Source organism: Fusarium coffeatum, assembly GCF_003316985.1.
Source record: "Fusarium coffeatum strain FIESC_28 chromosome Unknown BRIP53273_contig_106, whole genome shotgun sequence".
Taxonomy (NCBI): Eukaryota; Fungi; Ascomycota; class Sordariomycetes; order Hypocreales; family Nectriaceae; genus Fusarium; species Fusarium coffeatum.
In genome coordinates this window covers 229,051-251,273 of record NW_022157899.1, presented here as the reverse complement: position 1 = coordinate 251,273, position 22,223 = coordinate 229,051, and the positions used below count along the sequence as shown (strand labels likewise).

At 49.6% G+C, this 22,223-nt stretch overlaps 6 protein-coding genes across 6 annotated transcripts; 3 read left to right on the top strand and 3 right to left on the bottom strand.

Annotated features, from left to right (window-relative positions):
• Window positions 1-3,291: 3,291 nt before the first annotated feature.
• FIESC28_04881 (uncharacterized protein) lies at window positions 3,292-5,221 on the bottom strand (the record flags this gene model as incomplete). Its single annotated transcript, XM_031159028.1, has 3 exons — window positions 3,292-4,163; window positions 4,213-4,666; window positions 4,718-5,221. 3 exons carry the CDS (start codon window positions 5,219-5,221, stop codon window positions 3,292-3,294), a joined length of 1,830 nt encoding a protein of 609 aa, XP_031016980.1.
• Window positions 5,222-5,665: 444 nt separating this feature from the next.
• FIESC28_04880 (uncharacterized protein) lies at window positions 5,666-6,574 on the top strand (the record flags this gene model as incomplete). Its single annotated transcript, XM_031159027.1, has 2 exons — window positions 5,666-5,752; window positions 5,804-6,574. The coding sequence occupies 2 exons, from the start codon at window positions 5,666-5,668 to the stop codon at window positions 6,572-6,574; spliced, it is 858 nt and encodes a 285-aa protein (XP_031016979.1).
• Window positions 6,575-6,581: 7 nt separating this feature from the next.
• Window positions 6,582-7,553, bottom strand: FIESC28_04879 (uncharacterized protein; the record flags this gene model as incomplete). Its single annotated transcript, XM_031159026.1, has 3 exons — window positions 6,582-7,250; window positions 7,352-7,418; window positions 7,483-7,553. The coding sequence occupies 3 exons, from the start codon at window positions 7,551-7,553 to the stop codon at window positions 6,582-6,584; spliced, it is 807 nt and encodes a 268-aa protein (XP_031016978.1).
• Window positions 7,554-8,645: 1,092 nt separating this feature from the next.
• On the top strand, window positions 8,646-12,743 carry FIESC28_04878 (uncharacterized protein; the record flags this gene model as incomplete). Its single annotated transcript, XM_031159025.1, has 6 exons — window positions 8,646-8,711; window positions 8,783-9,383; window positions 9,432-10,441; window positions 10,494-10,752; window positions 11,132-12,633; window positions 12,738-12,743. 6 exons carry the CDS (start codon window positions 8,646-8,648, stop codon window positions 12,741-12,743), a joined length of 3,444 nt encoding a protein of 1,147 aa, XP_031016977.1.
• Window positions 12,744-12,851: 108 nt separating this feature from the next.
• FIESC28_04877 (uncharacterized protein) lies at window positions 12,852-14,390 on the bottom strand (the record flags this gene model as incomplete). Its single annotated transcript, XM_031159024.1, has 1 exon — window positions 12,852-14,390. One exon carries the CDS (start codon window positions 14,388-14,390, stop codon window positions 12,852-12,854), a length of 1,539 nt encoding a protein of 512 aa, XP_031016976.1.
• Window positions 14,391-16,246: 1,856 nt separating this feature from the next.
• Window positions 16,247-20,420, top strand: FIESC28_04876 (uncharacterized protein; the record flags this gene model as incomplete). The annotated part of the gene is made up of 3 exons (XM_031159023.1): window positions 16,247-16,506; window positions 17,380-19,667; window positions 19,720-20,420. The coding sequence occupies 3 exons, from the start codon at window positions 16,247-16,249 to the stop codon at window positions 20,418-20,420; spliced, it is 3,249 nt and encodes a 1,082-aa protein (XP_031016975.1).
• Between the last annotated feature and the right edge of the window lie 1,803 nt (window positions 20,421-22,223).

Genomic DNA, 22,223 nt, shown 5'->3' with positions numbered 1-22,223 from the left:
CTGTACTGGACGATGAGGTGTGCTACCAAAAGCTGTACCACAATTTGATAACGCCGAGATCTTGATGATGACGGCCGCGACTGGTGCCCGCTCTAACGAGGAAACAAGATCGTCAATTGTGACGACGAGCATGCCCTCGATGTTGTCGCATATCTCTGCAACGGAAGACGGCCAGGTGTACCGGGGGCCATGTAACTTGCAATCCTAAGCCATGCACAAATAAGAGCATGGCATAACGCTTAGTCTGCCCGATATCGCGGTGAGCGAGACTGGTACTGTACAAACAATGCTATGACAACTAGAAGGTCGTCGTAGGAGCGACAATTGAATTGTCCTTTATGAGCTCGAGTTTGGGGTCACCAACATAGTACCTATGTGAATGGTTGAGAGGGTCGGGTGCCGGTATTGATCATAGTTTTGAAGACGGTAGTAGGATTCGTTCTTTACAAAGGAATGAGTCGTTAATAAGGCTTGTTCTCCACGGTTAAGCCTCATTTGGGCTTCTTTACCTTCTCCGTGTGTAGGTCATCAATCAGGTGTCCATCTGATAGTACCTAGCGCACTGCTCTGATGGATAGGTAACGGATGCAAGAAGGTCACAAGAAAACCCAAAAGAATCTGGGGAAATCATATCACAATACCGATCATTATGGTGCTTGTCTCCATCAATAACAGGAAGCTCTTTCCCTGAGCAATAGGTAGGTATGTCTAACCTTCCAGGTGTAGGTACCTAGGTAGGTACTTGCCTCCACTTCCACCAATCGGAGACATACCCATTCTATTAAACAACAATAGGGAAGGCGCATCTCCCATGAATTCCGACGTCTTCCTTACCTACCTGAGCAAGATTTTCTCTTGGCCGCCTGATACACTTTTGAACCTGCAGTCATTGATATCTCAGTCCTCTGCAGCTCTCTGAGACACAGTCTTGTAGGTGACATTATGAGGAAAGATACCCGAAACTCCCTTGAATCCATTGTTATCCCGACAGGCGAGATCAATTACCGCTATCAATTGACACACATTCTCGACTATTCGCTGCCCGCTTATCGCGGTCTACCCGTCACGCCATTGACTTTTCATCGCCGACAAGGCCCCCTGGGAGCACGCGAGAGGATAGCGTCTTTTCATTCGGTCCCTATCAATGTCTGCTGTACAGTACTCTATACCTTTTACTCACTGATAGATGGCAGGGATCTCTGAGAGGGTGAACCCCAGACCCCATAGGCAATATGGCAATCCAACCCTACAAAACGGGGATGGGATACGAATGCATCCGCCTCCCCTACTCTATCGTTTCCCCACGGCGATCTGTTGTCTCAAGATGAGAGAGGAGTGATCAAGTCCAAATCTGGTGGTGCCCCTTCTACCCAGAACGATACGGAGAAATGCCAAACAAGAGTTACCGTAATTGCATCCAAATGCTGTCAACACACAACCTTGCAAGTTGAGCGCTTGCAGCAACCTTTGTGCTACGTCTGCACCCTCATCTTCTTCCGTTTAGAACATGGCCATCAACAACCTAGGTTTGATCTTGCTAGCCGGCTCTACACCACTCGGGTGCCAGGAAATATTATCTAATGCAGTCTTTGCCGCAAACTTCAGCTTCGTCCGAACCTGACAGGCTAAGTGCCGTGTCCCTGGCTTTCAGTCAGGACGAAATATTTCGCTGTTCCAGGTAGATGTTCGCTGTTCTACCACGGAATTGGCGTGGTTGATTGGATGGTTTGGTTTGGCTATCTCGCCGTGGCTCTGTCGCAGGGTTGGAGGCTTGTAAAGATGCAGACATGACGAGATTCATGCACTTCGGGTTCCACTGCTTCATCCCAAGCCCTAGGTATGGCAGTCGATTCCTGATCAACAGTCCTAGGCCAAAACGGTAAGAATCCAGGACCCAAGCATGCCAAGCCAGTTCGCAATAACTGTCAATCACGGTTAAAGACTTCCAATGAAATGGACTCACTAGCTGCGATTCAGGCTCAATGCGAGGTTATCAACACCCGAATTACCGACAACTTCGATTTATGGAGAACGGCTATGGTTTACAGACCCAGTTGCCAAGTTAGAGTGTGGCCTCATTGCTTCCGTAGTCGACGGCCACGATTTTGGCACCCAAGAAATTAATTCGACCGTTACAGTCAAATCAATGCTCTCGATCAGATCAGCCGTGCCCCCTCCAAACACACTACATGCGTACTGCCATATATACACATGGTATGGCCATAGAATGGCCAGACCGCCACTTGGTATCTTAAACCCACCAGGCGATTTGACTTAGTTACTGTTGATAAGAGTTTCAACAAGAACAAATGAACAATTGAGACTGTCATTGAATTATAAATACTACCCCAAGGCGACATCCATGTCAGCTTCATCCGTGGTATGCAAAATACCGAAATGCATCCAGTGGCTTGCTATCGCTACAATATGGGCTAAGCTTGACTGCATCTTGAATGTTGCCCAGCATGTATAGAGGCGTGTTCACTCACGCATGCTTGTAGCCATGAAACCCTTCGTTGGTTACGATTTTCTCCTAGTAACCTCGACTTTCCACGAGCAAGTCTTGGATTGGGTTTTCTTCAATGTGTACAACGAATCTTATTGTAGCTATCCCCACATGCAATTGGCAGTTACACGCTAATCTCGAACAGCCGTAGGTTGTATACGACAGTTACATGCATAGTGCGTTATCCTGCGGCTTGGCATCGGTGAGCATAAACTTTAGATATCCTCAGACCGATTTCATATTGCGAAAACAATATCCAATGAGTTCGAATTCCTTTATCTTTCTAGGGCCTCTCAAAACCAGTGCAGAAACTCACGTGAAATCATGAAACGTACCTCTGCGTTGCCATTTTCGACGACGGACATAACTGCGACGATTGATCAAGCCCTATCCTGATAACTCAATACCTACTTAACATCGCATCATCCTTATTCGGGTACTGAAAGCCACACGTTCTCTCTGCCAACCCTTTCACACCGCTTATCGCTTCGAAGATCGGACGGCAGATGTTAATGATAGATGACAATTTTGTGTTGTACCACAAAGTAGTGTTATTATCACAGTCGAGGCTGCTGATTGATGTGTACGGTTTACGAAGGCACACCACGGTGTTCAATGCAAGTTATGAGGCCTTACACATACAGAAGAGGAGACCACCAGAGGTAAAGATAACATACAGTTTTAAATGACACCAGGCTCGGAGCGATGCTATCAAACAGAGAAAAGAGGCAGGAATCTGATGCAGGGCCCTCGTTCATCACCCATAAGCGTCCTGGCAAACCAGCTTAGAAAGTGCTGGCGGCCAGTCGACTCGCAGCATTTCTGGCGTCCACTCGATCCTCGTCTTCCTCCTCACTGACACCCTTGAGGCCTGTACGACCGGCGCCCTGGCGTCCTTGACCTGTCTCGGTGTTCTCTTCATTCTCGCCCTCCTCTGATACCTTACTGATAAGGCTGCCTGACACGCTGCGACCAGTTGCATCTGAACGACGAGGAACGCCACTCCAAGAGTCGCCCTTGGGACCTTGGCTAGCTGCGAGGCTCGAGCGACGTACAGTTGGGTGTGATTCGCGACCAAGTCGGCTCAGACCACCTGAAGCGTCAATTGATCTAATGTCTGGGCGGACTGTCTCTAGTAGAGCCAATGTCCGCCTTTCGGCCTCGATTTCACGAAGCACATACTCCCTGATGCTCAAACGAAGATCTGCAGAGGTTCTCGAGAACCATTTTCGTCGCTCTTGAACCAGATTCTGGGTCACGCGGTTGGTTTTGTTATACAACCAAGTCTCATGCTGGCGAGCATCGTCCAATGCTGTGATGGCCTCATCTACCTTCTCGCGACGCACACTCGAGCTTGCCTTGAGGCGATCGGCTGCATTTAGCTTACTGCGCGTGGCCTCCTGTGCTTGTAGAAATTCACGAATTAGAATTTGGCGATTGGTAAGTGATTCCTTGACAATAAAAGCGTCCTGGGAATGGTATTGGAACGGGTCGCCAATAGTCGTGGCCTCTGCTGTTGCTTGGGCAGCATGGTAGTCACCAACGGTCTGAACGACTTTACCAAGCTTTCGGTAGGCGTTGGCCAGACCAGGATGGAGCTCTTGGACGTGCATACTGGTAAGTTTAGAACCATAATCGGCTTCAGAAAGGCCAAGACCTGGGGGACGTTCAGTATTCTGTAGTTTTACGGCACAACGAAAACTCACCTCTTCGAGCTTTGACCAGCTTATCAACCTTGTGGCCAGCATCCATGCTGCCCAGATAGAAAAGCTTAACAGTTGGTCGCGCATCCGCAAGCTCAGGGGTGTCGTCGGGAGGCGGAGCAAACTGCTTCAAGATCTTTCTACGCACGCCTGTCGCGGGCTGTTTCTTCTTGACCATAGGGCTGTAGCCAAAATCGCTTTCCACGAATAGCACCATCTCGTCGTCTCGCATCAAGACCTCGTTGCTGCAAACGTAATTCAACCATCGCTGCATCAAGGCCTTGACACGAATTTCATCCTCATCTGTGCCGGCTCCAGCGGAGGTCAGAGGCGGGGGGACTGCAGGAACAAAGACCTCTGGGTTTGCAGATATCAGATGATCCGCGAGCTTAACAAACTCGGAGTGCAGACGGCGGACGTCGCGGAATTGAGTTGTACGAAAGCGGGGAATATTTGTCTACAACCGTCAGTTTATGCGGGGGAGAAGGGGACCTGAAAATAGCCATACGTGAACATCAAACCGCAAAATAGGGTCCTTCTTGCCAGTGCGCTCAAGTCCAGTGATCTTGGCCTGGAGTCTGTACTGAGGTCCAGCTGGTTTTTGCGGAGGCTGCTCATGCTCAGGCTGCGAAGCTGGTGGACCAGCCTGGCCGTATTGCTGGCCCTGTACCGTGACTCGTTCTGCGTCCTCGGCTGAGGGTTCGGCGGTTGTGGACTGCGACTGCGCCTCTGAAGGGTGCAGCGTCCCCGAAGCCTCAGTGTCATCTTCAGTGCCAGATGCCGTGGTCGCAGTGCCCGGACGAGGGAACTCTTCAGTCTGAGGCGTAGACTGTTCTTGGGATAAACCGTTCGAAGATTGTGTGTTGAAGCGAAAGGGAGGAGGAGGATTATCAGCCGAGACGGGATTGAAGGCAGCAATATTGTTTCGCGATGGAGACGACACAGGGGAGTTACCCCAGGGCGAATCGCCGGCGGGATCCTCAGCGTCGTGGATCGTGGAGCTGTAGTCCATCGCGAATGGCGATTATGTTAGCTGAAGAATTGCTGATGGGGGAGAGAAGCTGAAGGAATGACGTTGCGTTATGTTGCGCGCACCCAGATCCAAGCCCAAGTCGGCGGTCGGCAGGGACGGACGGGGGAGACGGGGGTGGAGTAACTTAAGGTAATCGAATTGAGCCAGACCACCTTTGCGGAGTGGAGGCTCAGGGAGCTTAGACCTTGGACCCAACCCAGAGCAATGGTTATCTTATCAGCTCTCTTTAGGTTAGTGAGGGGCTTAGAGAAAATGTTTGGCTCGACATCACTGGGAAGGAATTTGAGATTTGCCAGTCAACCTGCCCTGCTACCTTAGGTACTTTAGTTGACAGCTCTTGCGCCGACTTCAAGCAACAACCTCAACGACCAAAGACTTGTCTCAATTCTTGAATCAATACTGGAACGCAATACAAATTTCAAAATGGGCAAAAAGCGCGCGCGCGAAGAAGCCAAGGATGTCCCACCTGCGGACGTCGACAAGATGGACGAGGATGGCTCCGATGGTGAGGTAGGCAAATCTTGATGAAACCATACCATTACCCTTCTGACCATCGTATAGGATTTCGATATGGTCGACGTCGATTTTGAGTGGTTCAACTTTGACCCCGAGGTTGACTTCCATGGAACCAAAACCCTTTTGCGACAGCTATTCGACGTTGATGCGAATCTTTTCAACATGTCTGCCCTCGCCGATCTTGTTCTCTCACAACCCACAATTGGCTCGACCATTAAGGTTGACGGCAAAGCCAACGACGCCTACGCGATGCTCACCGTCCTCAACACAGCTGTTCACCAAGATAAGGAGCCTATGAATGATATCATCAAGTACCTTGTGGAGAAGGCGCAAACCAATTCGTCTCTAGCACCCATTGCGGATGTACTCGGCAGCGGCAAGCATGTAGGACTCGTTTTCTCTGAACGACTCATCAACATGCCCTCTGAACTGGCGCCACCGCTCTACTCAATGCTTGTCGATGAGGTCGAGGCCGCCGTCGAGGATAAGGAGCCTTACAATTTCTCCCACTACTTGATTCTATCCAAGACATACCAGGAGATGGAGTCCAAACTGGATGTCGAGAACCAGAAGCGCAAGAAAGCCAAGGAGGAAGCCGGCATGTACTATTTCCACATGGAGGATGAGGTGCTGCACAAACATGCGGTCGCGCACGGAAACTTCAACTACACAAAAGAGGACGAGCTGGCGGCAGACAGCAAGCGGGCATTCCAAGAGATGGGCGTCAAGGCGCACGGGCACATGATTCTCATTGAAGCAAACAAGTTCCCCGGGGCAGTAAAGGCTGTTAATGAATATCTGAGTGCTGCGCAATAAAAGAACCTTAGGCGTCCGATTCTAGCCTCTGCATTAAGTATTCAACCTCCACCTCCTTGGTCAACGGGATAACAAAGTCCTTGTACATTGAAACAACGGCATCGACATCGATCTTTGCCGCTCCTTCTGTTCCGTCTGGGATAGAGGGGTCCTTTCCATAAGTCAAAGCCTTGAGTCGTAGTCGCTCGAGAACCTGTTTCTCAACAGCAGAATTGGTGATGGACTCTGCGATACCTTCTCGGTCCTCTGCCTTAATAAGTCGGATGTATTTCTCCTGCTCAGAGCGGAACTTGGACTCGGCGACAAATTTGCCGAAATGAATTCGTCGTGACAAGGCTTGTAGACAAGCAATATCGCAAGTCGCAGTTGAGCCGTAGTTTTCCTGAGACTCGCCCCGCTCCTCGCGGCCGAAGTCGGGGCACACAGCGGGAAGGAACTTTTCTGTATAGAATTGCTTGATCTTGTCGTTCACGTTGACGTCGTTTTCGTGTAGGATCCTGGGGTAGTTGAGAGGCTTAAGAATTGGCTTTTGCAGAGCATCTGGGAAGAAAGGGTATTCGTCGGGAGATTCGAAACGGCGGATCAGAGATTGCAGCTTTTCTTGTTCGCGAAAGTACCAGTCGAGAAAGCTCAGGTTCGCCTCTGGCAGCTCGACAGCTCCAGGGACGTAAATCGTCTATTGAAAGACCAGTCAATCACCTATCATGCACTCTCTGTAGCTTCTGATTATGTTCGGCTGGACCGGGGTTTGTATGAGGTGCCTCATATCCCACTTACACCATTCAATGCGAACTGGACTCTTTCAATCAAATGGAATGTGATTGTGTCCTCAAGTCGACTTCTACTGTCAGTCTTGATCTATCTTGAACCCAAAGAATAAAGCTTATGTGGAATTGGGTAACTCGTACATGAGCTGGAACCGGATTCTAGCAAGGTCCAGGGCGTGTGCGGCATCGGCCATGTTGATAACTGTATCCATATTGATTAGTTATGATAATAAAGAGTGATTGCGTCGATTGTTTCTTGGCTCGAATAGGTAGTGTAAACCTGAATAGTTGGAAATATTCAGGGCTGATCAGAAACGACAATGTCCAAGTTTGATACTTGGCCAAAGTGAGATGAGATTATCAATGTAACGAGTCGTATTGAAACCCAATTGACTCAAAAGGTTAGTTGAAGCGGGTACGGAGTACGGAAAGCCCAGTTGTACGGGCACTGAAGATTTCCCGTCTGGGCTGCCGACTTTACCTGCCCGCAGTGTCAGAAGAATTGACCGTCATAAGCGTAAGGAACGAAATAGTTTAGTCATCTTATGCCAGATTTGATTAGCATTTAGGCTACTTTATTTTGGAGGCCTGAGCCTTAGAGTACCTTACATTTCATCTTTTCACCTAGCCTGCCCGACCGAGACCGAGCCCAGGGCAAGAGCGGATCGGGAACTACCTGGAGCCGGCACTTCCCTAAGATCGATTACCATCTTTTCGCGAACCTGTGCGAAAAATTACAGTGGACCTTCCTTACTTTATTGAAATCCATGATGGGCGGGCATGGAGGGGTAATCTTTTCTGGGGCTGGGAAGAGCTCAGGAGGGAAGGAGGTCTTGGATGTCACCAGCCGGGCAGCATAAAGCCGCACTTGATCTAATCTAATTGAAGAGCTTGGACTGGCTTAAGTCCAGGGCACAGACAACCTGGAAGCAAGCCGAACCAAGGTAGCAACTGCACGCCACCAGACCGTGTTCAGAGATCGTTCCAGCAGTTCCAGCGCTGCGGCAGACCTGTCACAGTAACCAATTACAGCGGGATTTCCATTTGCTTCTGCCCACATTAGCGTCTCGGGTCAGAAGCCTCCCAAGCCCAAGTCCAAGCCCGTGGTCGGGTCTTTTTGCCCTCCACCTCTAACTATAACCAAGGTTATCCCGGCGCGCGTCATGATAAACTCCTCGTGAGCGGCCAATTCTTTTGTTCTTTCCTCCCCCCGAAGCCTCAAGCGTCATTGTTTCAATTCAACGCAATCGCTTCAGAGCCCTCTGATTCTCTTACGCTTCTGCATCTCCGGCAGGAGCTTGGCCATGGCGAACCAAGAGACTCACTATGGCTTCGACGAAGGCGGAGATGACGACCAGTCTATTGTATCGGTGTGTAGATACTCGAAAATCCATTGTCCCATATGGACCGCAAATCGCTAACCTCAATCTTTCTTGGGTAGACGCGCGGACTCGAGGCTTTCAGTCGAAAGGTTACCACTACAGCTACTCATCTGATCGGTCCAAATGCTGAAGCCACGGCTCATCACTACCAAGCCGCCATGGCCGAGGTTCACAAGCAAATGAAGCGGCCGACCGTCCAGCGAAGCATGTTCGCGATGGCGAGAACGACCCCCACCGACCTCATGCGCTCCAGGCTCTCGACGCACGAAATTCAGCATCGCGCCTTGACGTACTTGCCCGATGAGCTCCTCGCCAACATTCCCGAACACGAGAACCCTTACTCGTTATTTCAGGGCTTCCAGGCCAGTTTTCCAGAGCTGACTGACGAAGGCAAGAAGTTCCAACGACGGGTGTCTCGGGGTCGCAAAATGCTGGAGGATTCAGAGGGGACGCCAGGAAGCCCTAAAAAGCTGACGCAGTTGAAAAAAGAGAAGGCCGCGATGATGCATGAATTTGGATTGTTGGGCACTCGTAAGAGTATGGCGAGTTATGAGATTCGAGAAATCGATAACAAAATCGCCAACCTCCACGGCATGCGAAGAATCATCTTGGACAGGCTAGCGGGATTGGAGCAGGATGAAGCCATGCTGGAGCATGACAGTATGTTCTGTGCCAAATATGTCTCAAGAGCTCTACTAACTTGACAAGTCTCTGAGATGGAAATTCGAGTTGACGAGGCCCAAGCACTGGTTGATGAAGCCGAGGAGATCGCACGAAACACACGGACTCAGGACGAGCAAGATCTAGTTGGTGACGCCGATGATCATGATCAAGAGTTCATGTCTCAGTCTGTGTACGAAAAGATCCCCGCCTCGGAAGCAAGCAGCACGCCCCGAAAGACGAAAAAGGTTCATCGCAAGAAGTCAATGCCCATACTTCATGAGCATTTCGAGCCCGGTACCGCTATTCGCGAACTCCGAGCACACAAGGACACGATTACGGCTATTGATTTTGACGCTCCATTTGGCACTATGGTTACTGCTGCTCTCGATGATACAGTTCGAGTTTGGGATCTTAATGCTGGTAGATGTATGGGTTATATGGAAGGTCACACTGCATCGGTACGTGCGTTGCAAGTTGAGGATAACATCCTTGCAACCGGCTCCGTGGACGCGACCATCCGACTTTGGGATCTCAGTAAAGCGCACTATGACCCTCATGGTGGTCTTGGAAAGGACGATGATGAGGATGCCATTGCGTTTGGAACAGATAACCACCTTGAACCCCCACCCGGCAGTATGGCCGATTGCCCTCTATACACGTTGGAATCTCATGTTGACGAAATCACGGCTCTTCACTTCAGAGGTGATGTCATGGTTTCCGGTTCTGCAGATAAGACGATTCGCCATTGGGATCTTGAAAAGGGCCGTTGCGTGCAAACACTAGATGTTATGTGGGCGGCGGCAGCGAGTATGACAACGACGGACAGCACATGGCGACCTACCGGGCGATCTCAAAGTAGCTCTGCCGACTTTGTTGGCGCTCTGCAGGTCTTTGAGACCGCCCTTGCGTGCGGTACTGCAGACGGCATGGTGCGTCTGTGGGATCTTCGAAGCGGACAGGTCCATCGCAGCCTGGTCGGTCATACCGGTGCAGTAACATGTCTTCAATTCGATGACGTGCATCTGGTAACAGGAAGTGTGGACAGAAGCATCAGAGTAAGTGACCGCCATTTTGAAATTTAAGGTACACTTGACCTAACAACAGTAGATTTGGGATCTTCGAACAGGATCTATTTACGACGCATATGCATACGACAACCCCATCACAGATATGATGTTTGATGCCCGACGAATCGTCAGCGCAGCGGGCGAGGACGTAGTCAAGGTGTACGATAAGGTCGAAGGACGGCAATGGGAATGCGGCGCTGGCATCACCGCAGCCGAAGAAGGCAAGACTCCAGCTATCGTGGAGCGTGTACGTGTTAGAGATGGATATCTTGTTGAAGGCAGACGAGACGGTATCGTTGGTGTGTGGACAAGCTAAGATATATCGTGTGTAATCTGTAAAATAATGAAATCCGCTCATGACGATTTGTACCATGAGAAGCTCTTGAGTTGCTGAAGTGTGGTTCGTGAAATGCGCACTGGTTGCTTAAAGTTGGGCAAAGCTGGACTGCCCTTGTCCGTGCTTTGGGTAAGAAATACCCAATCTTATTGGTTACACGTAAAGTTCTTCATATACTATCATTCGGCTACGTCTTTGGATTATGGCTTACATCTTCAAGAGCGTCACGACTATACCTTCATAGGTACTAAACATATACGACAGTCAGAAATAAGTCGCAATCATAACTATCTCAGGCACACGCACAAGCACATGAGGGGTTTATCATTCGTTCACCAAAGCTTCTGGTCCAAACATGGCGTCGGCAGAATATGAACCAGTTCTTGCCAAATATCTCGAGAAAGCACAAGCACTGATCGAGGATGCGAAGACCAAACACACCCGAGATTCAAAGGTTGGGGGCATACACGACGAGACTGAGGGAGAGACTATAGAACACACTCCAGGGAACGAGGAAGATGGAAACGACAACCTTGACCATATGGCAAATGCCATGACACAACTCCTTGCTAGGCAGGCCCACACAATTATCGCTGTTCATAAACAACTGATCTCGAATGACGATTCACTTAGATTTGATGAGGGACTACTTCAGAAAAGGATAGCAGACTTGATATCTATCTCGTCATCCAAATTCTACGCCTACCGCTACGATCTTCTCCCTGTCATATGGCGTCAGATATATACTGACGCATGCATACTTGACTCGTTTCAGGTCCTCCTAGGTTCTCTTACCGTTGACAAATACCTCTCAGAAACGGTCTTGGATACGATTGTTGAGAAGCTCGATAGGGCGCTTATCACGGCTGGGGGTGGAGGACAACAAGGATGGCTCGAAGAGACATTGCGGTTGCTCGAGGAGGCTTGGTCAGCGAGCGAAGAGAGCAACAGGCCAGCGAAACGCCAGAGGCATGAGGGATTACCTCAACGGAATTTTTCGAGTCATGAACCTCATGGCCGCCCAGCTCTCTCACCCACGAGGGAGTGTTCGCGGTACTCGGGCTGGACAATGCCACAATTTGAAGATTATATGAACAGCAACGAGGGTGAGCCTCGCCCAATTGTCTTCAAAGACCTGATCCAAGGCTGGCCTGCTCTCACAGATCGACCATGGAAAAGCCCCGAGTATCTCCTCTCAAAGACTTTCGGGGGAAGACGCCTGGTACCAGTCGAGCTTGGAAGAAGCTACGTCGACGATGGTTGGGGACAAGAGTTGATATCGTTTCGCGAATTCCTCAGCCGATATGTCGAACAAGATTATTCTGTTTCGAAAAAAATTGGTTATCTCGCTCAACACAACCTCTTCCAACAAATTCCTTCTCTACGCAACGATATCTGCATTCCAGACTTCTGTTGGGCTGATGTCCCACCTCATCCCACAACCCCATCTCTGAACCAACCACCCGTCGACGTGCCCCAGCTCAACGCTTGGTTCGGCCCAGCCCGCACCATCACACCTCTTCATACGGATGGCTATCATAACTCGCTCTGTCAGGTTGTTGGCACCAAGTACGTCCGTCTATACCCACCAAGTGCCACACCTGCTATGCGACCCAGAGCACCCGAGCATGGTGTCGATATGAGTAACACGAGTGAGCTGGACTTGGGCGTACTGGAAGGGTGGGATGAGAAGCCTGATGATATGGAAGAGGGGGATATAGCATCCACAAAGGGTGAGCTTGAAGGTGTCGAGTATTGGGAATGTATACTGGAGCCAGGAGACACACTGGTGATTCCTATCGGTTGGTGGCACTACGTGAGGAGTTTAAGTGTGAGCTTCAGTGTAAGTTTTTGGTGGAACTCATGAGCTTCCCCCAGAGTCCAGCGCTACATACATATGCTTGCTTGAATGGTAATAGCAGCACTTGCACAACTACGCGTTAATAGCACTAGTCATTCCAATGTTTTGGCTTCACTGCCAGTGCTTATATAAAAGGTCATCTCGATAAACAGTGCCTGAAATGGTTGCATAAAGAGTGTAGTCAGTATATGGTCACTTCTCTAACCAGCTGTCGAGGCATCATCTACGCTTTCACCAACCCCTTGAGCCTCTCTCCGAGCTTTTGCTCCTGCTTTCAACGTCTCCCACTTTTCCCGATACTTATCCAAAACCTTTTGCATCTTACGATTGTCCTTCTCCAGACGCTCCATCTGTTTCATGGCCGCAGCGAGCTGTTCTTCCATCTCCTGATTCTTGCGTCGCAAGGTTTCATCTGCTGCCTTACCAGGGTGTGGAGAGGCAGAAGGAGATCCAGGACGCATAAGACGGTAGCTTTCAGCAAGAGCCATGGCAGAAGTCTGAGCGCTAGCTTCAAAGGCGTGGAGGCGTTTGGTCAGCTTGTCGAGCATATCCTTAAGTGATTTGTTTTCAGTATATAATTCCTCGATAGTGTTGTTCAGTTCTTTGTCAGTGCTAGCACGGCCGATGCGACGTTTGGCTCCAGGAGATAGTGTGGGTGCCTCTCGGGCGTCAACAAAATCGTCATCATCTTCATCCGGGACGTCAAGCAAATCGCTGTGAGACGACGCCCCTAGGCGTCTCCTTTCCTTTTCGGCAAAACTCAAGATATTTGCATAGGACATGGTGTGGCCGGTACTGGGTACGACATAGAAAGAATCGGTCGGTCCATGTCCCTCTCTAGCCAAAGTCTTCAAAGTCGCCTGGGAGTATATCTTGGTGATGTCTGGTTCTGGTATTTTGGACGGGGTTGCCTTGAGGTGACTACGCTTAGGCGACATTTCTGGGGAGTCTTGGGATTCAGAAATAGAGGATTCCTCTTGAATCAGCGGCAGTCCAGCAAAGGCTAAGGGTGCCGAAATCTTATTCATGATACTTCCAAAAGCGTTGTAAAATCGAGTATAACCGCCGTCGTCACTGGATGCCACAGAAGATGCGATATCGGACCGTGGGGAAGATGAACCCTTGCCATGGCTATCGGAACGCGTAGTTGAGGGAACGGGAGGGACCCATGTTGGTTTACCGGGCCGGTGCTCGATAATGTTTTGCATCTTGGCCTTTGTTCCACGAGGATGAGTTGCCGCGTCGAGATTGCCTGGGGCTTGGTCGTTGCTAACGCTGGGCGCAAGAGGCTGTCCTCGGTACTTTGACGGGATGCCACGGGCATTAGCCAGGTTACTAGCAATAGACGAAGACATCTCACGGTGAGCATAGCGCCTCTGGGTAGGAGGAGCTAGCTTCTTGGATGCCGGAGAGTCATTCTTGTTTTCTTTCTTGCCGTGCGCATCTTGAGAGGGAGTATTCGTCTTGTCAGACGAATCTTTTTCGCTGAGATCGTTGTCGTCGACTTGGGGAGCAGGCGTGGTAGGGCGTTTAAGTATATCTGCGATCTTTCGATGATGCTCTTCCAGGAGCTTGAGAGTTCGGAGAGCTTCGATGCTGGAGGTCGACCTGGCGGCGTTGGCAAACTCGCCAGCGGCTTGAGTATGTTCGGTGATTGCGACGGTACTATCTGATGACTGGTGGGCTACGCCTGCAGCGCGCACATGATCATGAGCCTTCACAAGCGGCGAGGAGTCCATGTTTCCATGAGCGATGCTGTCGGCCTGTTTGCGGAAGTTTGCTGTCTAGCGAGAGTCTGTTTGCTGTTGGTACTTGAAAGGGATTCGATATGGAGGGATGTGATGGATGTGAGTGGAAGGTAAGTATCGGTACTGGAACGTGACAAGGTCAAATGTGGGGAGGCGCCAGAACAGTTGATCTTGGTGCGTCTTCAGGAATACTTTGTCACTTGTTAGAAAGTTAGGTAATTAAGTATTAGAGACGAGATGACGTGTTAATATTAGAAAGAGCCTTTCCCTGGCAGCTGATAGATGCAGAAATATTCAAACTACCTATGTCATTCACCTTTGACAAGAGATCCATCCATGCATATCAGTCATTCAGAGGTTATGACCTCAATCAGTGATCAGATCAATTAAGCATTTGGCGGGGTTAAATTGCCTAGGTACAGTACAGTGATCGGAAATTTCATGACGACACTGGTCTGGTCTGGTCTGGCTGTGGAGAAGAGCTGCGAAACATAAGGCATTTGATTGCATTTCTTGGTAGAGTTGCAGCATCTAAGTCAGGCATGATATGAATCAGATGTCATCTGAGCTTGGCGCTGTATTGTCCTACAGCACTCCGCTCAGTCTGCAGTATAGAGTCTATACCCTATAGCCTGACTTACGCAATAAATGACTCGATAAGAAAGACTTGTTGTATTCCTCTTGCCGTTCCATCAATGAGTAGAAGTAAGCTTAATATGGAGGTAATGTGGGCATCTCAAGAGCTCGGGCCGATGGTCCACGTAGATGGTAAAGAAGGCTGGCAGCTTCCAATGTTGGTACATATTGAATGGAAGTGACTAAAAGTTACCGGGTATCCGTACAATTTCAACTCATTTTATAAACGAATTTCTATGAATAGCTTCTACACGAATTTTATACTGGATACTCGACCCTCTGGTCAGAACCACAACGTACAGTAAGGCATCCGTAACTTAGGGGTTCTCCTTGCTGCGCCGCGCAATCTGATCCACATTGTTTGGTGAGAGCTTCAGCAAGGATGACCGATTGTCCCTTCAGCTAGACCTGTCATGATTGGCGCCCTCAGTGCATAACCCGCAGAGCGGATACAGAGGAACCCAAGGGTTTTATACGCGGGTTGGTCGGTTAACTTTGAGCTTCCAAGTAATACGTACTACGCGTAATTAATTATTGGATTGTCTACGAACCGAAATAATGGATGAAACTGTGCTGACAACAATTATTAGACTATCCGTACCGTACTAACGTCAATTATCCCTATTCCCAGGCAGCCACGGGTAGATACAGTGCTGTACTGTAACGTGCCTACTCACTGAAACCACGCATGCGGTTCAAGTTGGGTCCCATCAGGAATTCCACACAAACTAAATCGAGCACTTGGCTTACCTATTTTGGCGTGGTCCAGGACTCAAGGTCTGGCCCGTCACCATTTGAGCTTAGAACAAACCAACGACGTCAACTCTTCTATCCTTGGCTTGGCTTCTTCGTTCTTCAGTCAATTCAGCCCTGACTTGACTTGACTGACTACAAGACCTCACTCACTCTCGATCTCTATCTTTTCACCCTTATTGTCTATCAGAAAAATCAACAATCAGATCGGCATACTTCTCTCGGCATTATTATTTTTTCCCTTTCTTGATCCTATTCCTCAACGTTCGCAACACCGTCATACAACCCTTGTACCACCTCTACTCTGCGGCCATAGCATAGCCTCCGTTTCTCAGAACCGCTGCCGCAACGAATACATCAACACTTTACAAGTGCCCAGACAGTAGTGGTCTCGATTGAATTCGACCTAGGACGCCCAGACCCGTCGGCGCGCAGCGACTGCGACTGCGATTGCGACGATGGCAACGACCTTGGATAACAGCAGCAATACAGGGCTGAATAAGCTGCTCCCCAAGTCAATATCCTCCAAGCGACTCCGAAGAAAACAAGAACGAGAAGCGTCAGGACTTTCGTATGACGACGCTAGTGTTTTTGCCCATTCACAATCCAGTCGCGAAACTCTAGAAAGCGACGGCACTCGCTCTGGGCATATGGCAGGCGACGAGGACGAGAGTACAAGCCAAAGCCATCAGTCCTTCGAATCTGACGGGAACGAATCGTGAGTTTTTAAACTTTCCTATCTCTCTCTCTCTTTGGTCTTAGCCTCTTATCCAGCCTTCCTCCTGTCGTCATGGCCTTGATCTCGCATGGCAATGATTACCCAGATCCGGATTGTTTTGTCTACGTTGTTGCGCAGGAACTGTTGCGAGGCTGAGACCCCTCGGTTGGCGTTCTGCGACATCCATGCTTAATTAAGATGACACCAAAAGGAGAAACAGATGAATCAAGGTATCGCACTAAAAGGATGGAAGATCAAAGAGAGCTCCACCCGGCGCTCTGATCGTCGCCTATACAAGCCTGTACTTGCATGCTTCCCCTTGATCGCTTCCATGCTGTTGTCTACATCATCTTCTTCCTTCTTCTTTGGCACTCTTCCTCTCATCCTGTTCCGTTCCGTTCTGCTCTGTTTCGTTTCCTTTCTGGTGATAATCGCGCCCAGCTGGCTTGGCCTGGTTCATCTGCCGTCTTCCCCGTTTCCACCTCCCTACCAAACTCCACTTATTCATTCTACCGTCTGTGCTCTGTCAATCTGATCAACCTATCTAACTGGGACCATCGTCACTGCTTACAGGTCCAACTCTCGACATCCACCACCTTTTTCAACACATCCTTCCCAAATCGGTCACTTGACTACAAATTCTCCCATTATACAAACAAACTACCATCCTGAATCTCAACAATCGGTTTCGGATCACGATTCCAATAGCAGTACTTCAAAGTCGTCCACGTTTCCGCCGACACGATCCGATTCGGTGGAATCGAAGGATCTCCGGGTCAGTCGGAGTAAGACGGGCTTGGTTCCCCCCCAAACCTCAGCTCGACGTTCTCCTTCTCCAGCTGGTAGATTGAAGGACATTTTTAAACCCAAAAGGACCTCTGGGAATAGCTCAAGTCCTGAACGTCGACCAGCTAGCGAACCCCAACCACCGGTCGAGACTCGCGACGAGCAACAGCCCACCATATCAGTGGACCCTGAATCTGACCAGAACTTGCCCGTCCTCGAGCCACCAGCTACAGCCAAACTTGCTTCACCTGAAAAGCGAGCGAGAGTCCAACCCAAGGTTGACACGAATATACCCCCACGAACTCCTCCGAACGGTGACAAGCCTGCCCCTGTTATAGTAAATACACCACCAACACCTACCGAGTTCGCCAACAGATCCGGCCAGTCGTCTCCTGAACGCAAGTCCTTCTGGGGTAGTCCGACAAGCAGTCCGGGCACAAATGGCCGACCTTCCTCACAAAGCATGAGCGCCAATAGAAGGAGTCGATCCAATTCTGCAAACATAGGCCCCAGTAAACTCTCCCACATTGTCTCCGCCCCATTAACACCGACTCAAGAAAGTGGTGAACCGACACCTATTGCAAACCCAAACCCTTCAGGTGGTTTCTTCTCTTCTATGATATCGGCTGCCCAGAACGCCGCAAACACATTTAGCAACACCAGTCTGAACATTGGCGGAAACAAAGGCCGGAGTGTGTCTCAAAACATCCAGGAACAGTTTGAACCTAACGACGCCCAAGACGACGCCGAACCTACTCCTATTTCAGATATGACAGACAAGAAGGAAAGCAATAGAAAGTCCGCAGTGTCAACAATTGGGGCTGGCGAACTGAGTCTCAGTCAACTTGGGCTTGCCGAAGCGCCCAGCCTTGTCGCATCCCCAGTCAATGCCAGGTTCCCTGATGTATCTGACACCCGGGCTCGATCTGAATCTGCTCCCGTTGATTCTCCTATCAGCCCTGTAGACTTTGTTCCGGAAGAGTCATCGAGCCGACCGCGCTCACTTTATGAGCCCGTGAGTCGTGAACGAACTCCCCCTCCTCCCGACTCCACAAACAAAGAAAACGGCGTTCAACGGACCTCAAGTCTTCGAAGTGCTCTCAGACAGAATCATAGGAAACGTGGAAGCTCAGTCACCACTGGCACTACCATAGGTGCTGCGATCGCTGCTGCCAATAGTTCATTGGCGCATCCCAATCTGAGCGCCCCTAAGCTCACAGGATTTGCCATTGCAAGCAAGAAGCGAAACCGTGACTTCCACGATTTATTTAAGAGTGTTCCAGATGATGACTATCTTATTGAAGACTATAGCTGTGCCTTGCAACGAGAAATTCTGGCGCACGGGCGCCTTTATGTCTCAGAGGGCCATCTCTGCTTCAGTAGCAACATTTTTGGTTGGACCACAACCCTCGTTATGAGCTTTGACGAGATCGTGTCTGTCGAGAAGCGGAGCACTGCGCTTCTATTCAAGAATGGTCTCATGATTTCAACGCTGCACGCCAAGCACATCTTTGCCAGCTTCACCAGCCGCGACGCCACATACGACTTGATTGTCAATATATGGAAACTGGGGCACCCTACTCTTAAGAGTACGCTCAACGGTGTGAGGCTTGAGGGTACCGGTGGCGACAAAACGGAAAAGGAGGATGCCGCCGAGCCTGCTGCAGAGGACGAGGTCCAAGAAGGCTCGGAAACTGATGATGAGAGCGATGATGAGGAGGAATACTACGACGAGGACGTTCATGAAGAGATGCACAATGCCAGCATAGCTGCCGAGGCGAACGGGGCCGATGCCGACGTTGAGAAGACTGCCTCAAGGAAAGCATCAGGAGCAGCCCTCCCCAGCGGACCTGTTCCTGAAGAGGCACCGGCCGCGGCTGGAGGCGCTACAGACTTTCCGGGCCCAGCTACACATGCGCCCACAGACTGTGGCGATTCGGCATCGCATTATGAAAGAGTGGTTGGCGACGACATTATCCCTGCACCTCTTGGTAAGGTTTACAACCTCATGTTTGGCCCGGCGTCTGTTGCCTTTATGTCAAATTGGCTATCAGGGGAGCAGAAGTGCTTGGAGTTGCAGTTGGACGACAAGAAGGGCTTGACCCTTGACAACCGGACTCGAACTTTTACATATATCAAGCCGCTATATGCATCAATTGGACCGAAACAGACCAAGACCATAACCTCAGAGACGTTAGAAGTTCTAGATCTTGAGAAGTCGGTCAATCTCTCATGCTCGACTCAAACGCCAGACGTACCGAGCGGGAACGTGTTTGCTGTCAAAACCAAATACTGTCTCTCTTGGGCCGAGAATAACTCCACTAGAGTGCAGATGAACTGTACGATTGAATGGTCTGGCAAGAGTTGGCTCAAAGGTAAATAACATCTACATTAACATTTGTTGAAGTACATACTAATATGCTATAGGTCCAATCGAAAAAGGTGCCACTGATGGTCAAACTACCTATGGCAAGGATCTATTTGCAGCTATCAAGGCGGCAGTGTCTTCCAAGCCACAGGGCGCAACGGCACAGGGCCCTGGAGCTAAGGGAGGGAAGAAGAAGGGCAAGAAGGCCAAGCTGTCCCAGTCGAATACAGGCGTTGTCGAGGTTAACTCTGCACCCAAACGTCCCGTTCAAAAGGATTGGGGCGTTCTTGAACCAGTGCGGGGAATTTTGGAGCCAATTGGCGATATAATTCAACCTCTTCTCACTGGCAACGTTATGTATGGACTCTTGGTAGGCTTGCTGGTTGCCACGTGGTTTGGCTTCGGTTTCACTCCCAGCAGAAATGCTTCTTACAGCCGCGAACTAGGGGGTATCTACCGTCCTGATAGGATTGCGGCTTATGAAGAGATGTGGCGACGTGAGGACAGCGAGCTGTGGGATTGGCTGGAAGAGCGAGTCGGAATGGATCGCCTGCACAGCGATAACGCTGGTGTGCGTAGGAGAGCTATGGAGCCAAAGACAGTTCAAGAGAACTTGCGCACAACTCGCATGGGTGAGAGGGAAGTGGAAGAGGCAATCCGAGTCACCGAGGAAAAGTTGCGAGTGTTGAAGGGAGTCATTGAGAAGAAGAGCAAACCTAACAAATCGACCAGTGACGGAGTAGGGTCGCAAGAACTATAGAATGTTTATATGTACGGATATAGCATGGCCTGACTGGAGCAATCAGCGAGCTCCCTGTTCTTTTGTCAATAAATTTTGTATAAAACCAATGAATTCTCAGTGACAAAAGAAGCGCAGTGAGTGAGACGAGCAGGTGGGATTCGTACTGGCCGCATGTTACACGACATTGTAGGCATAAGCCATTTTTGTTTCTGTTCGTCAAGTCCCGGATTGGCACGGGTCACTGGTGACAGGTCAACCTCATGTAGTCTACTACTACTGTAGCATTCTTGGCTGAAATTAAACAAGGACTGTGATGTTCCTGCATATTCCGAGTTGGTAAGGAGGTCGGTCTTGTTGATTGGGGTACAATTATCATTCAGGTTTGGACGGTTAATAAACAGTCCAGGATCCAATGAGGAATCGAACGTCAATATGGTCCTACCCTGTAGAACCGTATGTGGATAGACGGTGCGCTTTGTGTCTAGATACTGCAATGTACTGCAATGTATAACAATAAGCAGAAGTACCTTGACAACTTATTTCCATTACAGCTAGTGTGTTCCTATGCAACAAATCAGCTGATTCAGAAAGGCAAGGTATTGTCTGATTCGGTAAGTGTTTCGAGGAGATGGCCTAAGACGTTTCAGTGTGACGCAACTCAACTCAGCCCAGCTTATTAACTAACAGTGGCAGCTCTTCAAGCAGGTAAACCTAGATACCTAGGTACTTCGATGTAATTATAGGTAGGTGCAATAAACAACGAATATTGATCACCGAACATGAGCAACTCGATGGAAATCGAGGAGAGAACCTACTGCTAGCGTCATAGCAAGGAAAGAAGCCAGGCACCTTGCCTATGTACCTTCCCCATCACCTTCCTTACCTCTTACTCTTTCTCACATGGAGGCAGGAGGCAGCAGGTACTGATTGCCTTGTTGGGTGGGGGCCAAAGCTGCCTGTGTCCGCCTCGCTGCCTACCATTTCATCCCCTCTCCTAAACCACTCGGACCAACCAACAGGGATAACAGTCCCATAATGGAATGGTGCTACACTTCCATTCTGAGTGAGCTGTGCGAGGCTGATTCTGATTCTGATTCTGATTCTTGATCCAGTTAATTCTTACTGTACCTTCTCATCTCGATGGACGGGTGAAGATGGTCCCTGATGTTCCCAGAGATTGATTCGATTGATTCCAACCAGCATAGCCTCTGAACAGAGCCTCTACTGCAAAACATCTCAGCTCTATCGGAATCTCATTCGCATACTTCACAGTACAATCGGCTCAATCTGTTGTTGGAGTGCAGCAACCCCGGCTCCAAGTCCCACCAATATCGACTGCATCGCCTTCTTGACGCTAGGGGTGACTTATTGCTTGCATTGGATGGATTTCACCTCCACATCACGTCCCATCTGAGCCGCAAGCTCCAAGCTCCAAGCTCCAAGTCCTAGTCCTAGCCCAGGTCTCGAGTCCTACACACCCTCCTGTGGGCTTATTCGCTCTAGGACAGCATCACCACGAGCTGCCTCCCAGCCTTTGATTCATTTCTCAGTGGGAAATACAAACGAACTGAGAAAGAAAAAAGATATGACAGCCATGTGTGGTGTATAATATCCAATCTTCTTGGGCTGCTTCATCTCTTATCTGATCTGATCCCGTCATTTCATATCATTACCCCCTCTAGAGCGCTTGCTTGACGCCATTCATGTTGACTTGACAAGCAAAGCAGTGCAGCGGAATCCAATTATCTTATTACCCTATTGGTAGAATCTGGGATATCTTGAGGAAGTTATCGGATTGTTCTTTTTTGTTTATTTTTATTG